General features: G+C 37.6%; 4 protein-coding genes across 4 annotated transcripts in view; 3 read left to right on the top strand and 1 right to left on the bottom strand.

Moving 5' to 3' along the window:
* Positions 1 to 630, top strand: part of LOC105273987 (vacuolar protein sorting-associated protein 37B-like) — a 3,553-nt gene extending 2,923 nt beyond the window's left edge. Inside the window, exon 3 of the mRNA XM_011316759.1 lies at positions 573 to 630. Within this exon, the coding sequence (XP_011315061.1) occupies positions 573 to 630 (58 nt within the window). The remainder of the gene's footprint in view (positions 1 to 572) is intronic.
* SCCRO3 (defective in cullin neddylation 1 domain containing SCCRO3) lies at positions 67 to 5,460 on the top strand. Its single transcript, XM_011316664.1, has 5 exons — positions 67 to 370; positions 573 to 1,511; positions 1,812 to 1,972; positions 2,126 to 2,442; positions 2,823 to 5,460. The coding sequence occupies exons 3-5, from the start codon at positions 1,891 to 1,893 to the stop codon at positions 3,420 to 3,422; spliced, it is 999 nt and encodes a 332-aa protein (XP_011314966.1). The 5' UTR covers positions 67 to 370; positions 573 to 1,511; positions 1,812 to 1,890; the 3' UTR covers positions 3,423 to 5,460.
* A 404-nt stretch (positions 5,461 to 5,864) lies between these two features.
* Positions 5,865 to 7,230, top strand: LOC105273926 (methylthioribulose-1-phosphate dehydratase). The gene is made up of 5 exons (XM_011316662.1): positions 5,865 to 6,020; positions 6,113 to 6,207; positions 6,353 to 6,621; positions 6,743 to 6,944; positions 7,016 to 7,230. The coding sequence occupies exons 1-5, from the start codon at positions 5,991 to 5,993 to the stop codon at positions 7,128 to 7,130; spliced, it is 711 nt and encodes a 236-aa protein (XP_011314964.1). The 5' UTR covers positions 5,865 to 5,990; the 3' UTR covers positions 7,131 to 7,230.
* Positions 7,151 to 9,171, bottom strand: LOC105273927 (CWF19-like protein 1). The gene is made up of 2 exons (XM_011316663.1): positions 7,746 to 9,171; positions 7,151 to 7,514 (listed from the first exon to the last, which is right to left on the bottom strand). The coding sequence occupies exons 1-2, from the start codon at positions 9,021 to 9,023 to the stop codon at positions 7,215 to 7,217; spliced, it is 1,578 nt and encodes a 525-aa protein (XP_011314965.1). The 5' UTR covers positions 9,024 to 9,171; the 3' UTR covers positions 7,151 to 7,214.
* Positions 9,172 to 13,894: the final 4,723 nt, after the last annotated feature.

Raw genomic sequence — 13,894 nt, 5'->3', positions numbered from 1 at the left:
TGCATGCGCACAGAAGACCGCTCGAGTGGGGGTCGCCAGGCGATACTCCGTGCATACGCACGCACACCGTCGATGCGCACGGAACACCGCGGGCAGTCTCAATTTGACGAGATACGATAATTGCGAAAATTCTTAACCAAATAAATAATTCTCTTTTAAAAAAAACAGTGCAATCACGTAAAATCCAATAGTCAGTAAAAATAATTGATTGAAGAGAATTTAGCGTGTGGATTTTGGTCTTGACCATCAAAAACACTTCGATTGTATCTCTAAAACGGGAATTGGAGTATCAGATGCATTGAATTATGTTCTGTTTTCTAATCCCGTCAGCTGGAGTGCCGGTTCGTTTGCGAAAACTGCTGCATCAACTGTAAGTCGCTGTTATTTTTTAATAAAAAATAAGAGGAATCAATTTATTTATTTTTATTGCCTGATTTTTGGAGACTGGGTAATGCTTCTGTAGTTTATTCTATTTTTGAAACTTTGAGGTCATGTAGATACCACACATCCCATAAACCAAGGCCATATTTTACATTTTTTCCTGTTATTTTAAATCATCATTTTTTAAATAGTCCTACCAGTGCCGAACAGCTGCAGAGTGGGGATGACATGGAGATGAGGGGAAGGTGATAGTGACCACCGCCTGAGAGAACTTGTCTTAGACACCCCCATTGCGTGTGGTGCCCTCCCTCTCTTGGGGTGCAGTACTACGATGCCGCTGAGGTCACTCGAACCCCCAGAACTGAGCCTCTATTTTCGTCAATCCTCTTTGGTCTTTGCACTGGAACTAGGGAAAATTAGCCTTAACCAACCTATATTTGATTCCTAGGATGAAAGATATCGGATCGATAGCTGATCATTTGACGATGATTGAAGTTCATTTCATACCATTTGCTAATGTCTCATTGAATAATTACAAATTAATAAAATTTCACTTTTTTGGCCTAGATTTAATTGCTGTTGGTGGCGCTTTAGTCGTGCGGAGTCTCCAGAACCCTTGGAGGAAAACAACTGTGTGTCCAGCTTAGAGTGGAGAAATAAATGTGTATACAGAGTGGGAACAAAGATAGAGAATCTTGGATATTTTCGGTAACAATACATTATTCTCACGGACGTTGTGTCCATTACGTAGCTCTCGGCTGACAACTGAATCACAAATTCACAAGAGGGCAGGGTCATAGTGTTGAAATGACAGGAGCCACGATTCCCTCGTCGGAGAACGGTCCAGAGGTGTTTTCACGATATAATGTGGCATCAGTGTGAACATTTTTCAACGTCTTGACCTAACCCATGATATTTGTCTTCGTTCTAATTTCTCATTGTTCTCTCGGCAGTGGATATTGATAGGGGCGGGCTCCCAGTTAACCAAGTAAACTTGATTTTATTTAGTGATAAGGACTTGACGCTCTGTTTATTGCATTGATGCAGACCATTACGTGGATTTTCGTGCGGAGAGCCTCGTCGGGGGCTACCCACACCACGAAAAATCAGATTATTGTTTTAAAAATGAGGTAAACATTGAATTTTTTATGTAAAGTGGTAAATTGACCATTGAGTTTTAAAAAAAACAGCGTATACAGCTAAATTTGCATTTTTTTAAATTGAATAATATTTTCTAATATTTTAGAACGTTAAGAAATGAAAAATTGAATGACAATTTTACAGTGAAAAATGATACTTACAGCATCAGAATTTTAACTAACGCTTCAATAAAAACATAATAAACAGATTTAATCAATGTTGATGAACGAGATAACTGCCCTAACGCGTAGGAGTATTTTGGAAAAATCTAATCACCTCTTATCTTTCAGTTTTTGACCAAAACTGCCAATTAAAGACTGAATCACCGATGCAACGGTTAACCCAATTGGTAACGAACGTGTGTCATCAATGGGAAATTGCTGCTCGTGTTTCAAAGTGCCGCCTCCGTCGCCCACTACGGATCAGTCCGCTGTGCCGGAGATCAAAGAGGGTGAGAAATTAAATTTCCTTAATTTTTTACAGCCCTATCTTCTCCATATAAACTTGAAGATAATAGAGGAAATTGTTTGAAAAGTACAAATAATGGATAAATCTGTATAAAAAATGTAACCGACCATTTTCAATATCATGAATTATATTCCAGACACTATGGAAATGCGGAGACTATTTCCATCTCATCAATACACAATGGGTCCCCTGACGTCCATTGATTCACGTGCTAATGGAAATAAAAAGTCACCAGCAACGAATTTATCAGGATTAAACAATGTGGGATCGGACAATTGTGGTTCAGTCCAAGTTGTACAGAATAATTTACGTTTATCCAAGGCATTTTATGCTAGACTACCGCCACTCGGACGCTCCACAACTTTCAACAGCGGCAATACTAATGCTGATTGTGATAAACAGATGAGAGAGCTGTCGGATGCTAAATTGAATGGACTATTTGATCAATACAAAGTAATGAAGGCTCTCGACTTTATCAGAATATAATCAAATGAGAAGAGTTGACTCACCCCTTCTTATCTATTGGGAATTTTTTACTTTCACGAATTCACGAAATCATGCAGCTTATTATCGCTATGCCGATAATCTGCTTCTGTCTCCGAAAATACTGAGCTATGAGTTTGCTTTTTATTGAATATTTTTATCCATGATCTCCAATACTCGATAAAAAATACGCATTTTGTACAAAATACAAGATACAGTAGTATCTCTGCTTATCTCTTGCACATGTTCGCGAATCGAATTCCTAATGATTGCTGAGATTCTTGGAATAAATAGCCCATCTTTGATCTTTCATGCAATTTTTTTAATGACTTGCTCAATTATGTTAATAGGATCCTCACGAGGACATTATACTGGAGGACGGTATTGAAAGGCTGTGCGATGACCTTCAATTATCACCCGATGACTTCAAAGTTCTCGTATTAGCTTGGAAACTCGATGCAGAACAGATGTGTCAATTTACAAGACAAGAATTTGTTAATGGACTTAAATTATTGAAAGTTGACAGTATACGTGGTGTACAGTTACGTTTGCCGGAAGTTGTCCAAGAGCTGACAGTTAATGGAGATTTATTCAAGGATCTTTACCGATTTACATTCCGTTTTGGTCTCGATGTGACGTCGGGCCAGAGAATTTTACCAGTTGACATGGCTATTGTCCTGTGGAGGCTCGTGTTTACGATACGTGAACCACCACTTTTGTCCAGGTGGCTGGCATTCCTTGAGAATCATCATGTCAGGGGTATACCAAGGGATACGTGGAATATGTTTTTGAATTTTGCTGAAGTCATTGGCAGTGATCTGGGATCCTATGATGACGCCGAGGCTTGGCCAAGTTTATTTGATGATTTCGTGGAATACGAGAATGATCAGATGAATCAAAATATTACCAAGGATGATATTATCAAGGACTCAATAACGAATAAGGATTAATATACGTTTCTAGGGTTTTTTGAAAATTCAGTGGGATTCTATAGTCAAACGGTAAAGGGTAACAAGTTAATTTATTCCCTAGTGGAGTTTTCGCGGGTATTCTATCAGTTATAGAGAGCTAACTGAATTTTTTTCGATACATTTTTGGCAAGTAGAACGAACAATAAAAATAAAGTTTTTATAAAAATTTCACTAGTTCTCGTAAATTCTGATATGTTCAACGAAAACTTATGTTTTTATTGAATGGATTTGTTACCCTTCAACTCTTCCAACTGAATTGATTTTTTTTCGCGTATTTTTATCATCCTTCTTTATCCCTTTGATTATGATCTCGTGTGCTTCCCATCTCGGTGCCCGTACTCCTTTTGGATTTTAATGTTCATTGTCCGTGGAGTGTACGGTGAATATTTATGAGGGATTTGATTAATTTTTTTAAAGTTTAATAGTCAATGTATGGTTTACATTGTGAATTATAGTGGGTCAAAGGCGCGTGCGGATTTCGAAATTTTTCTGGGTTGCAATTTTTTAAATTGATTGGTGAATTCTTAATCATTTATAGTCGAAGGTTGACATTTCGTGGTTTCTTATTTGGAACAGGAGAAATTATGGGGGTTTGGTACAGTGTAATTTTAAATTTAGAAATGTGGCCCAAACTTGTGATATGTGTGCGTGTTTTATGCAGTAAACAAGAAAAGTTATAAAAATTTATTAGATATTCACTTATTGACATTGATAAGCTGGTTTTTCATTGGTATAAGTTTGAAGGATAGTTGGTGTGCTGTATTGATTATTAATAAGAATACTGAGTGAATTGAGTCTCTTCGTGGTATTTTAGTCTATGTAATAACTTTTCATAGAGAATTTCGCATAATTATTTGTTGGCTACACGTGTGCTTGTGGACCTAATTAGTTAATGGCAAGGAATTTTTTTTTTCAGATTAGGGGGAGATAAACTTATTCACAAGCACGATAAAGAAAAAAAAAATAAAGTTCAAATTTCAATATTTTTCTCCATCGAGACGAAGTTGCGTCTGTGTAAAATAAATACGACCAATTCGTAATTATAAATTAACTATAAATCGACGAAATCCTTTGAGATTTACGAATAATTGAAATTAAAATGAGAGGCAAAATAATCTTTAACAAAAATGGAAGAGAACCACAATGTGATAAAGCGATGACTGTAAAAATGAAAACTCATACAAAGAAAATAGCAGACAAATGATATTTCTTAAAGGATTTTTTTTCGTGTGACTTAAAAATAAGGTAATCCATGAAGAATCATTTTTCGATAAATCACTTCGATCAGTGCAGCTGAAGAGTTGAACACGAGAAATTTAATTGATACCCAAAATAGATAACATGGATCAATTGAGAAAAATATGAACCATTAGTTATCATCATCTACCAAAATGTTTGAGGCCTTGTACTGTCGCAATTTGTGAAAAAAGAAAACAAAACAAACACAGAGGAGAGTATAGAGTATTCGGGGATTATTATGGTATAAAGTCGTGGAGATCAAGATGATTTCCACTTTGAAGACGATTAGGATTTAATAATTCAGAGCACATTTATTCATTTCTCCGCCTCATTAAAGAAAAAGGAAATAATGTACAGTGATATTGAGGCTTTACGCAAATTTCTCTTACACTACTTGCAATAATGGGCACTTGGGCTTCATCTAAGAATGAGAATTCGTTCATTACCGCAATTTTTGTATAAAACTCGTTAATTTTTCCTTTATCATGCGATGAAGTTTATTGATGACAGTTTTAAGCACATCCTAGGAGTTTCGTGTCCTCATGCATGGAGGAATTAGGTCTATGGGAATATTTAAAGCAAAGAGAAACGCAAAGATTGTAGGACGTATGTGGAATTAATTTTATTTCTTGGACTGTGCCAATTAGTAACAATCGTGCGAGCCTATGATGCGATGTTTACTTACACGTAAATGTATTTATATAATTGCCTGTGTTTCATTTTTAAACATCAAGAATTGTCGAATTTTGTACGATCTTAAATAAATATTTGAAAAGAATTTCATTGTCAAAGAACTTATGTTTTCTTTCCACAATCATTCTAGTATATTTCATCACTAGGCCGTTAGGAATTCAAAATTTCAAAATTGTTAAGAATCTTTTCAAATGATTATTTGCATTCCTCGGCTTCGCCTTCGATCGTAAACTCACAATCGTCAGAAAAGATTTTTATTACATTTATGGAGCTGTTTTTCTCGGTCCTGAATATTTAATGATTTTTTAAAAATGAACTATTCACTAATATTATACAAAATTTACTTCAATTATAATATACCTGAACTTTGCTATCATAAAAAATTTCTCCAGTGAAAAAAATAACATTGAATTGAAATTCGTACTCTATGAGTACGCGATAACCCCAATTATTCAAATGCGCATGCGTAAAATTAGTTTCATTCACACACATTAGGGATTGAAATTATCTCATGACTGTTGTAAATATGTCAAAAACTTTAGAGATAAGTACCAAAAAGTGAAACGCACTTTGTGAAATTTTTGTGAAGATTCGCCGGTCTTCATCATCTAAGGCATGGAATATTACGATTATAATTATCCCAAGGTGATGCATAAATTTGTAAATGGTTAATACCAATTTCCTTATCAACGAATTCGAATCATTAGTTGAATTGGGATCTACTCATTTTTCCACAGGAGCACCCAAGGAATTTGATTCCTGAATTATGTCGACAATTCTACGATTTACAGTGGGTTACTGGAACTGGTGGAGGCATTTCCATAAAACATGGGTATCGACGTTACTATATTGTTGTCAATTTACGAGTTTAATATCTCCAAAGATGAAAATGAGTTGAATACGAGAGAGATCCTCTAATTTTTTCTTTTGGAGATTCTATCCGATTCTTTATTTATTTCAATGAATATCATTTTCAGAGACGAAATCTATATCGCTCCATCGGGGGTCCAAAAGGAAAGAATAAAACCCGAAGATATGTTCGTCCAAGACATAAACGGAAAGGACATAGCTGCCCCACCACCTGAAAAAAAATTCAAAAAATCACAGTGCACTCCACTTTTCATGTGTGCTTACACATCCCGCAATGCTGGGGCTGTAATTCACACTCACTCAAAATTCGCTGTTATGGCAACCCTTTTGTGGCCTGGCAAAGAATTTCGAGTCACTCACTTAGAGATGATTAAAGGTCTGTGAATTTCCCTCCAAAAAAACGTCAAATTTCATCAATTATTATTTAATGTATGAGTGGAATCGTTCACTATATCACAGAATTCCCACGACTTTGTTATGCCCTTTTTTCCCGACAGGAATAAGAAATCAAAAATTGGGAAGAGCCTATCGATACGACGAGGAACTAGTTGTTCCCATAATTGAGAACACTCCATTCGAGCAGGACCTTAAGGACAGAATGGCAGAGGTAATGGAACAATATCCGGAGACATGTGCAATTCTAGTGAGAAGACACGGAGTTTACGTCTGGGGGGACACCTGGCAGCAGGCAAAAACAATGTAAGTCCTTACAAAAATTTCAGAGATGCACACATCGAAAACTAATGGAAAAATGGAACTTCCTTGTACAGGAACGAGTGCTATGACTACCTGTTCGATATCGCAGTGCAAATGAAGAAGGCGGGGATCAATCCTTCTTTAAAACCCGAGGAGTACGAACTCAAATTCCAAAGTGCCAGCAAATAATGAGTTTTAACAGAATACAAAACACTCCACGATATCTTTATTTTTTATATGGTACAACATTGTCAGTAAAAAAAGTTAGATGAATCACGTGTCTATGTCATATGGTTGAAATTTTTTTCTGATGGTCTTTGCGAGATCTATCTCCTCTTCTTTGCTAATTTGACAGTCCTTCCAGTCCACCTTGTGCCTCAGATTTAGAATCTTATCATTGGCCAGCGCCTCTCGGCCGAATTGTAGAGGAAAATCCTTGGAAATCCTTGTGTAGAGAAGAACTCCATTGGGAAGCTCAACGTAGAAGTACGTTGCACCAGGTGGAGCTATTTGGCGAAGTTTAGAGTGATTTGGGATTTGACTAAGCTCTACACCATGATCATCGGCTACGTCCTGGAGCGGAATTTATCAAATTGAAATGAGTTTATTAAAAACGATAAGTAGAGGTGACAATGTGAGTACTTGAGACATTTGTGAAATATTAACACCTCAGGAATGAATTGATCGATTGAGCGCGATTTGCGACTCATTAGCAAATGAATAAGATTCTAACATTGAAAAATGAATTACTGATTTCATTCGTCCAGGTTCCATTTCATTGAAGACTATCAAATATTGCATTACCTGGAAAACTCCAAATAACTCAGAAGCAACCTCTTCAGCAACAGGTACAGCCTGCAATTGACAGTGGGAGCTCTTGTAATTCCTCTCGAAAAACACAGGCACTCGTCCAGTGCCAGCGTAGTACCTAGCAATCGCTTTTTTATACAGTTCCATTTGCTTCTCAACATTCTCAGGTATAATGGAGAAACTTTGGTGATGACTGATCGGCAAAATCAACAGGTGATCGTCCACGAGACCCCCTTTAGCCAAAGCCACGTAAACTTCACTTCCAACAGATATTACGAGATGTTTTTCCACTGAAGGACTGGACAGGCAAAACCAACATTTGTCCTGATTGAAAACGCATTTAGATTTCTTTTGGTACTTATCTGATTGGTTCGATCGTCTCTTTCCTTCGCCCACAGGTTGCATGTCGTAGAAGAACTGTTTTTTAGTGTCCTTGGGGTTTGTGCTGCCTGGATCAGAGTTCAAATTTGACGCTGGATACGGACTTGGGGTTTCGTCAGTAGTTTTCGTGGCGAGATCCATCAGTCGAGTTCGATCCACTGGAGTGAGATTCAGGGCGTACAGCCATTTTAATTTTTCAGGGTTCCCTACCCTCGCCAAGGCTATGAATCTCGAGGCAATTTCGATGCTGTCACCACCTTTGCTTTTATTTCTATATGGTGGACGTTCGTAATGAATTCCTTCTAGTCCACAAACATGATATCTAGGTTTTATCTGAGCTGCTAACCAGGCCACCAGCTCAGAACCCTTATAATTGAATTTGGGATCTTTAGGATCAAATTTGGTAACATCAGTAGGCCACTGGGAAGTCAGTAAAATGTCAATTCCTCTGAAGCTCGGCTGGCCTTTGAGGCAGGAGTTCCTGACAGAAATCACATCGCTCTCCGTAAAATTAATCGCTTCTACTGTCGATGACTCCTGAAGTGTCTGGACACCGCTGATATATGCAATCTTCAGCCCTGAACCAGCACTGTACAGCCCACGTTTCCCCAGATAGGTCAAATTCTGACAGATCTCTGCTCCATCCAGATCAGGATAATTTCCAACGTCATCAGCTCTGTTAGGGCCGATTATGAGTGTTGGCACTGGAATAATCTTTGATCCATGCTTGTATGGATCCAATTCGATGTTGTTTACTCCAAAGAAATTTCCAACGCACAGGAGAAACTCGAAGGGACCGTTCTTTTTGTTTATTTGCTCAACTTTGGAAAAGAGATTGTTGAATCTGCCCTCAACGTCCCCACTAAGTAATATTTTCTGTTTCGCAGACATTTTCCACCTTGCAGTAGAGCCCTCCGATTATTAACAAATGTTTACACTGTTTGTTTCAGGTTAGAACGCTTTTCAAATCAAAGATACTGAAATTGTCTGCAATACTACCATTACGGTCGATCAAGACCGTCGGTATGGAGGAAATTATCGTCATTAATGAAAAGGGTAATTTCCCTCTCCCAAAAACAATTAAAAATATGATTAAAAAATACTAATAATAATTAAAGAATATGATAGTAAAATATCGAAAGTTTAGAAAATGGGACTGTCTTGCCAACACCCATTACCTGAATTATCAACCTCTGGGCAGTAGAATTCCAGAAATGATGTACCATACGACCCCAAGGGAATTCTTGTCCAACGGTAACATTTGAAGAGGTCCGCAGTGGTCATTTGATAGTCCGTGGCCAGGTGGATTGGCTAAATTCAAAAGATGCCTTATCAACTCCCTTATTAACGCGCAATTCTTTAAATATCGATTGAACTACCCGAATGGCGGGAGGAGGTGAAGAAGGTGAAGGAAAGTTGGTCGTCTGAGATGAAGGAACTTCTCCGAGACCACGGTAAAGTTTCATTATACACGATGGGCGCGGTCCATGCATTTTTCCCCGCATAATAAATACGTTATTCAAGAACCAAAGGCATTCTCTCCCATCCCAACTATTCTTAACTATTTCAACAACCGAGAGTCATTCCGCGATAACTTTTCACAATTCATCAGCATAATTCAACCCATGGAAAATGCAAAAATGCAAATTCTGTGAATGATTAATTAATTATGCTAATAATCCGCTTGGAATTTCATCTTAAGTTTCTTGAGGGTTGGATTTGAGGAATTTCCGCCATGTTTATTTCCACTCAGTCGCATGTCGCTGGCTTTTATTTTGTCTTTGGCACGGAGTACCACCCCCTTCGGCCTTTTTCGCAACCCTCACCCCCTTTACACCTCCACCCCTCTGTACCACCCCTCTTTCCCCTGCGACCAGCCCCTCTTTGAAAGCAAAGTAGACCCTTATGGATTTTTTTTCAAACCGAAAGGCACCCCTTGGCACATCCCAGTAGAAGAAAAAGGAAAGAGAGAGAGAGACTCTTATGGTGCGGGTTTTTATGCCGCCCAGGCGCCCCTCGCCATCAGCCTAAAAAATTCAACCCCCAATTTGTAAGCCACGGACATTTAATTGCAATATCCAGGAGCCTCGGCACTTTTTTACTCTTAAAAATTCCCTACACACCTCTGGACGCGGCTCCACAATTCCTTAATTTCCACCTCCCCGAACTTTCCGTTTTTTCTCCTCTAGACCGCAATTTCCTCTTAATTATTCAACTCGCCTGCGCAAGCAATTTAAGATGTTGATACTGAATTAATGGAATACATTTGCCTCACCTACTTCTTTCCAACCAAATTATCGCTTGAATTATTCATGATCTACACCTGCTCTGTAATTATTTAATTCCCGTAAACACGTTATTTTATCGCGAGATTAATAGTGAGTTAATCAAGGGACGTTGAACCAACAAACCGAGTGAGCTGAGGGAGTGCGCGATTAATTAATTACCGCGCTCGTGTTTTTTTTTCACCCTTTTTTTTTATAATTTTTTTTATCGCCCCTAGTCGCCTCATTATGATCCTCTATCTGCATTAAATTGTTATGCTGGTTACACTGTGGCGTATGCGGGTAAAAAAATTGGAAAGAAAAAAAAAATGGTAACAACAACTAAAAACCGGTCTCTCGTGTGTATCGGTGGAGTAGCAGGCGTTGGGGTGCCACCCATATCTCACCCTTTAGTTTCACCCCTTAAGGGAGGTGAATACCCCCCTCTGCCCCAGCGATTTGTAGGATCGTGGCTGTCTAATTGCGATATCGTATTTTTTACGCTTGAGTTTGTGGAAATAATATTTTTTTGTCACTGCAACCCTCGGTTTAGCAATTTTTTTTTGCCATCATTTATTCCTACCACTGCTCGGGTAATTATGTGGGCGCGGCGGGCGAAACAAGAAGGGGTTAAACTCCAGGAAGACAGAGGAGAAAGGTTGTGGGTAAAAAAAAAAAAAAACAAGTGAAAAAACCGTTTGGTATATTTAAATCCTGTGAGTCTGTGAAAGGGTATAACTGGTTAAGGTTACGGTGAAAGAGAGGGGGATGGGGCCACCCTCGGCGCGGAAATCGGCGTGAGGGCGCGTGCGCTCGACAATGCCCGTGTTTGCACACCCGAAAATTGGCCTGGGCCCCAAAAAAATGTTGAAAAAACATAACGGCAAAAAAATGAAACAAAGAGACGGCACCGGGGTGCCGGGGGAGTGAGGGGCCTCTTAATCCGACAACACCGCGCTAATCGCATCGATCTGAGAGTCCTCGATGCCTTTGAGTTTGCTTCGTGAATTTTTTTAGCTGAGAACTCCTTCCGGAACGATAAATCCATGATAAACACGAGACAAGATGAAGTACGCTCCCGTCACTAGTAAAAAAAGTGAAGAATTTTCTGAAAATTACACTCAATTGAATCCAAGAAAATACATTTTCAAATTTTCTACTCGTTGCTGAAACCTGTAACTTCTGGTTTCGATTATTTTTCACTTTTTATCTCTTTAATTAACGTGATATTTTTTTTTTTGTTATTTTTTATATTTTTTGGAATAACTCACCAGAAGTTGAAAACATTTTTTTTTTGTATTTGTGGGTTGACATTTTTTAACTCTGATTAATGAGCATTTTGATGCTTTATGTCAAGTTTTGGGGACTCCGGAAGAATTTATCGGTATGTGAGGAGGTGTGTGGCCAGGTGCGATGGTAATTCGTCAGGTGGACGTCTTGGGGCTGGTGGTTGACAGCTCATGGATGGTAATCAATGTTTGTGGTTATTGGGATCAGTGAGTAATGAATTGTGGGCAATTATTCCAATTCAATGAAATGCCATAACACATTTACAGTTTTTGTAGAACAAATTCATTTATAATCATTTTAAATATTGGTTCATTCGTAGTTGGTATGGTAATTGTATTTGTCATTTACGACAGAGAAGAATCGAATGAATGAAATGTTTTTTTATCTTATCTTGAAGTTCGAAGAAGTGCCAACAGTATTTCCATTCAACGTGACATCAATTTATTTCTAATCATTTTTTATGTTTGGTTATTAATATTTTCACGGCAGTTTTCTTGGGATAGTCAGATTTTTTTTTATTATAATTATTTGACATAAACAATTTAAGGGAAAAATCGACTTTTCGAAATGTCCATTCAGGACAATAAATAAATTGATGAATTAATAATGAAAGGATGAACCTGTTTGTGAAGGTTAACAAAATATTAGTTTCGAAATATTTCTTTGAGGTGTCTCGTGTCGATTGTTGATATATTAGAAACAGGGTCGATTAAATAGACGGTTATTTGGAGCAGAGAGCAATAAATTGTATCGTAATGGGTCTGGGTGGACGGAAATTCAAAGAAATGTACTGAAACATTCGTAGTTGAAGTGACTAGAATTAATATCTAGCAATTTTCTATTTAATTTTTTTATTTCTATTATTTATTTCCCCTCAGCGTCACTTATGAATCACACAGTAATCACGATCAATTAAGTGCAATTGACTAACCAATCAGTCCCATAAAAAGTTTATTACCGATGATACAAAAAAAAATATTTCTGCCAACTAGATTCACTGGTCCCAAGCGATTGGAAAAAAGTATTTAAATATATTAACTATTAGTAGCAATAATTTTTAAATCTTCTTAAGTTTTTACCGTAGAAATTTTATAACCGATTAGTTCTCAAAGAAGAATCTAATGAAAACCCATAAAACATTAGTTCTCCAATACTGGCATCCCCATTTCACCCCCGAATTCGATTATTCGAATTTAAATTATCCAAGGATAATAAATTAGACTTTACGAAATGACCCATATGTGAACGTCAAATAATTCCAGAAATGGTGAGGCGATTCCCGTGTTTCGCCCTTGGACGGACCTCAGACTGAATCTCACCCACGTGTTCCCTTTCCGAACCGGAACTAATAGTTTTTTATTTTTTCTTTCCTTCTCTCTCATCGATGGCTTCCTTATATCCCGTACCGCCTGATGGGTTCTCCCTGTTATTATCATCATGATTTTCCATCGGTTCTCGCGAGAACGCGTTTCGGAGACACAGGGGAAAAATATGAGACCGAGGGAAGGGGCATCAAAAAAAGGGATGGAAAATGTGAAAAGGGAAAGAGAGAGAGAAGAGAGAGCCAAACCGTTCGATAGGCATCGAGTACTGACAGATGTTTCCCATTTTTTTTAACCTCACTCGACCGAACACCGTTATTTCGCAAAAAAATCCCCGAAACTGATCGGTTCCCTGCACTCGCGTCCTACCACGTACAGAACTAAATGTGCTTTCAATTTTTCCCTCTTTTTTATTGCCCACCGGGCGAACAATTTCTTTGGAATACTTTTTTTTTTCCAATTTATTTATTTGTTTTACATTGCTTCTCAAGGGGTCCGCAGATTTTGCTCGTTATGATGGGATATTCTCGGTGACTTCAGTGTACTTTGTCCCTGATCTTTCCAATGCGTGTACGGAAGTACTGGACTTTTAAAGACTCAACGAAAAACATAACGAGGTATATATAGGTATATATATAAAAATATATATATATATAAGGAGATAAATATGATAGCAGAACTGAAAACTCATATGATATTTTTTATTCAATGTTGAGACAACAAAAAGCATGAGGAAAAAGTCGTTTCATTACTCAAAATTAATATACATAAAGATTATTTAATTACAATTGAAATGGAAATAATGTAAAGAAAGAATGTGTATGTGTGAATTAAAAAATATTTAATTTACGCATCGTATCATTTATTATTTTATGTTCAATTGAAT

This window comes from Fopius arisanus, unplaced genomic scaffold (genome assembly GCF_000806365.1).
Source record: "Fopius arisanus strain USDA-PBARC FA_bdor unplaced genomic scaffold, ASM80636v1 scaffold00008, whole genome shotgun sequence".
Lineage (NCBI taxonomy): Eukaryota > Metazoa > Arthropoda > Insecta > Hymenoptera > Braconidae > Fopius > Fopius arisanus.
The sequence above is the reverse complement of the archived record's forward strand: the minus strand, read 5'-3'. Positions and strand labels throughout refer to the sequence as shown.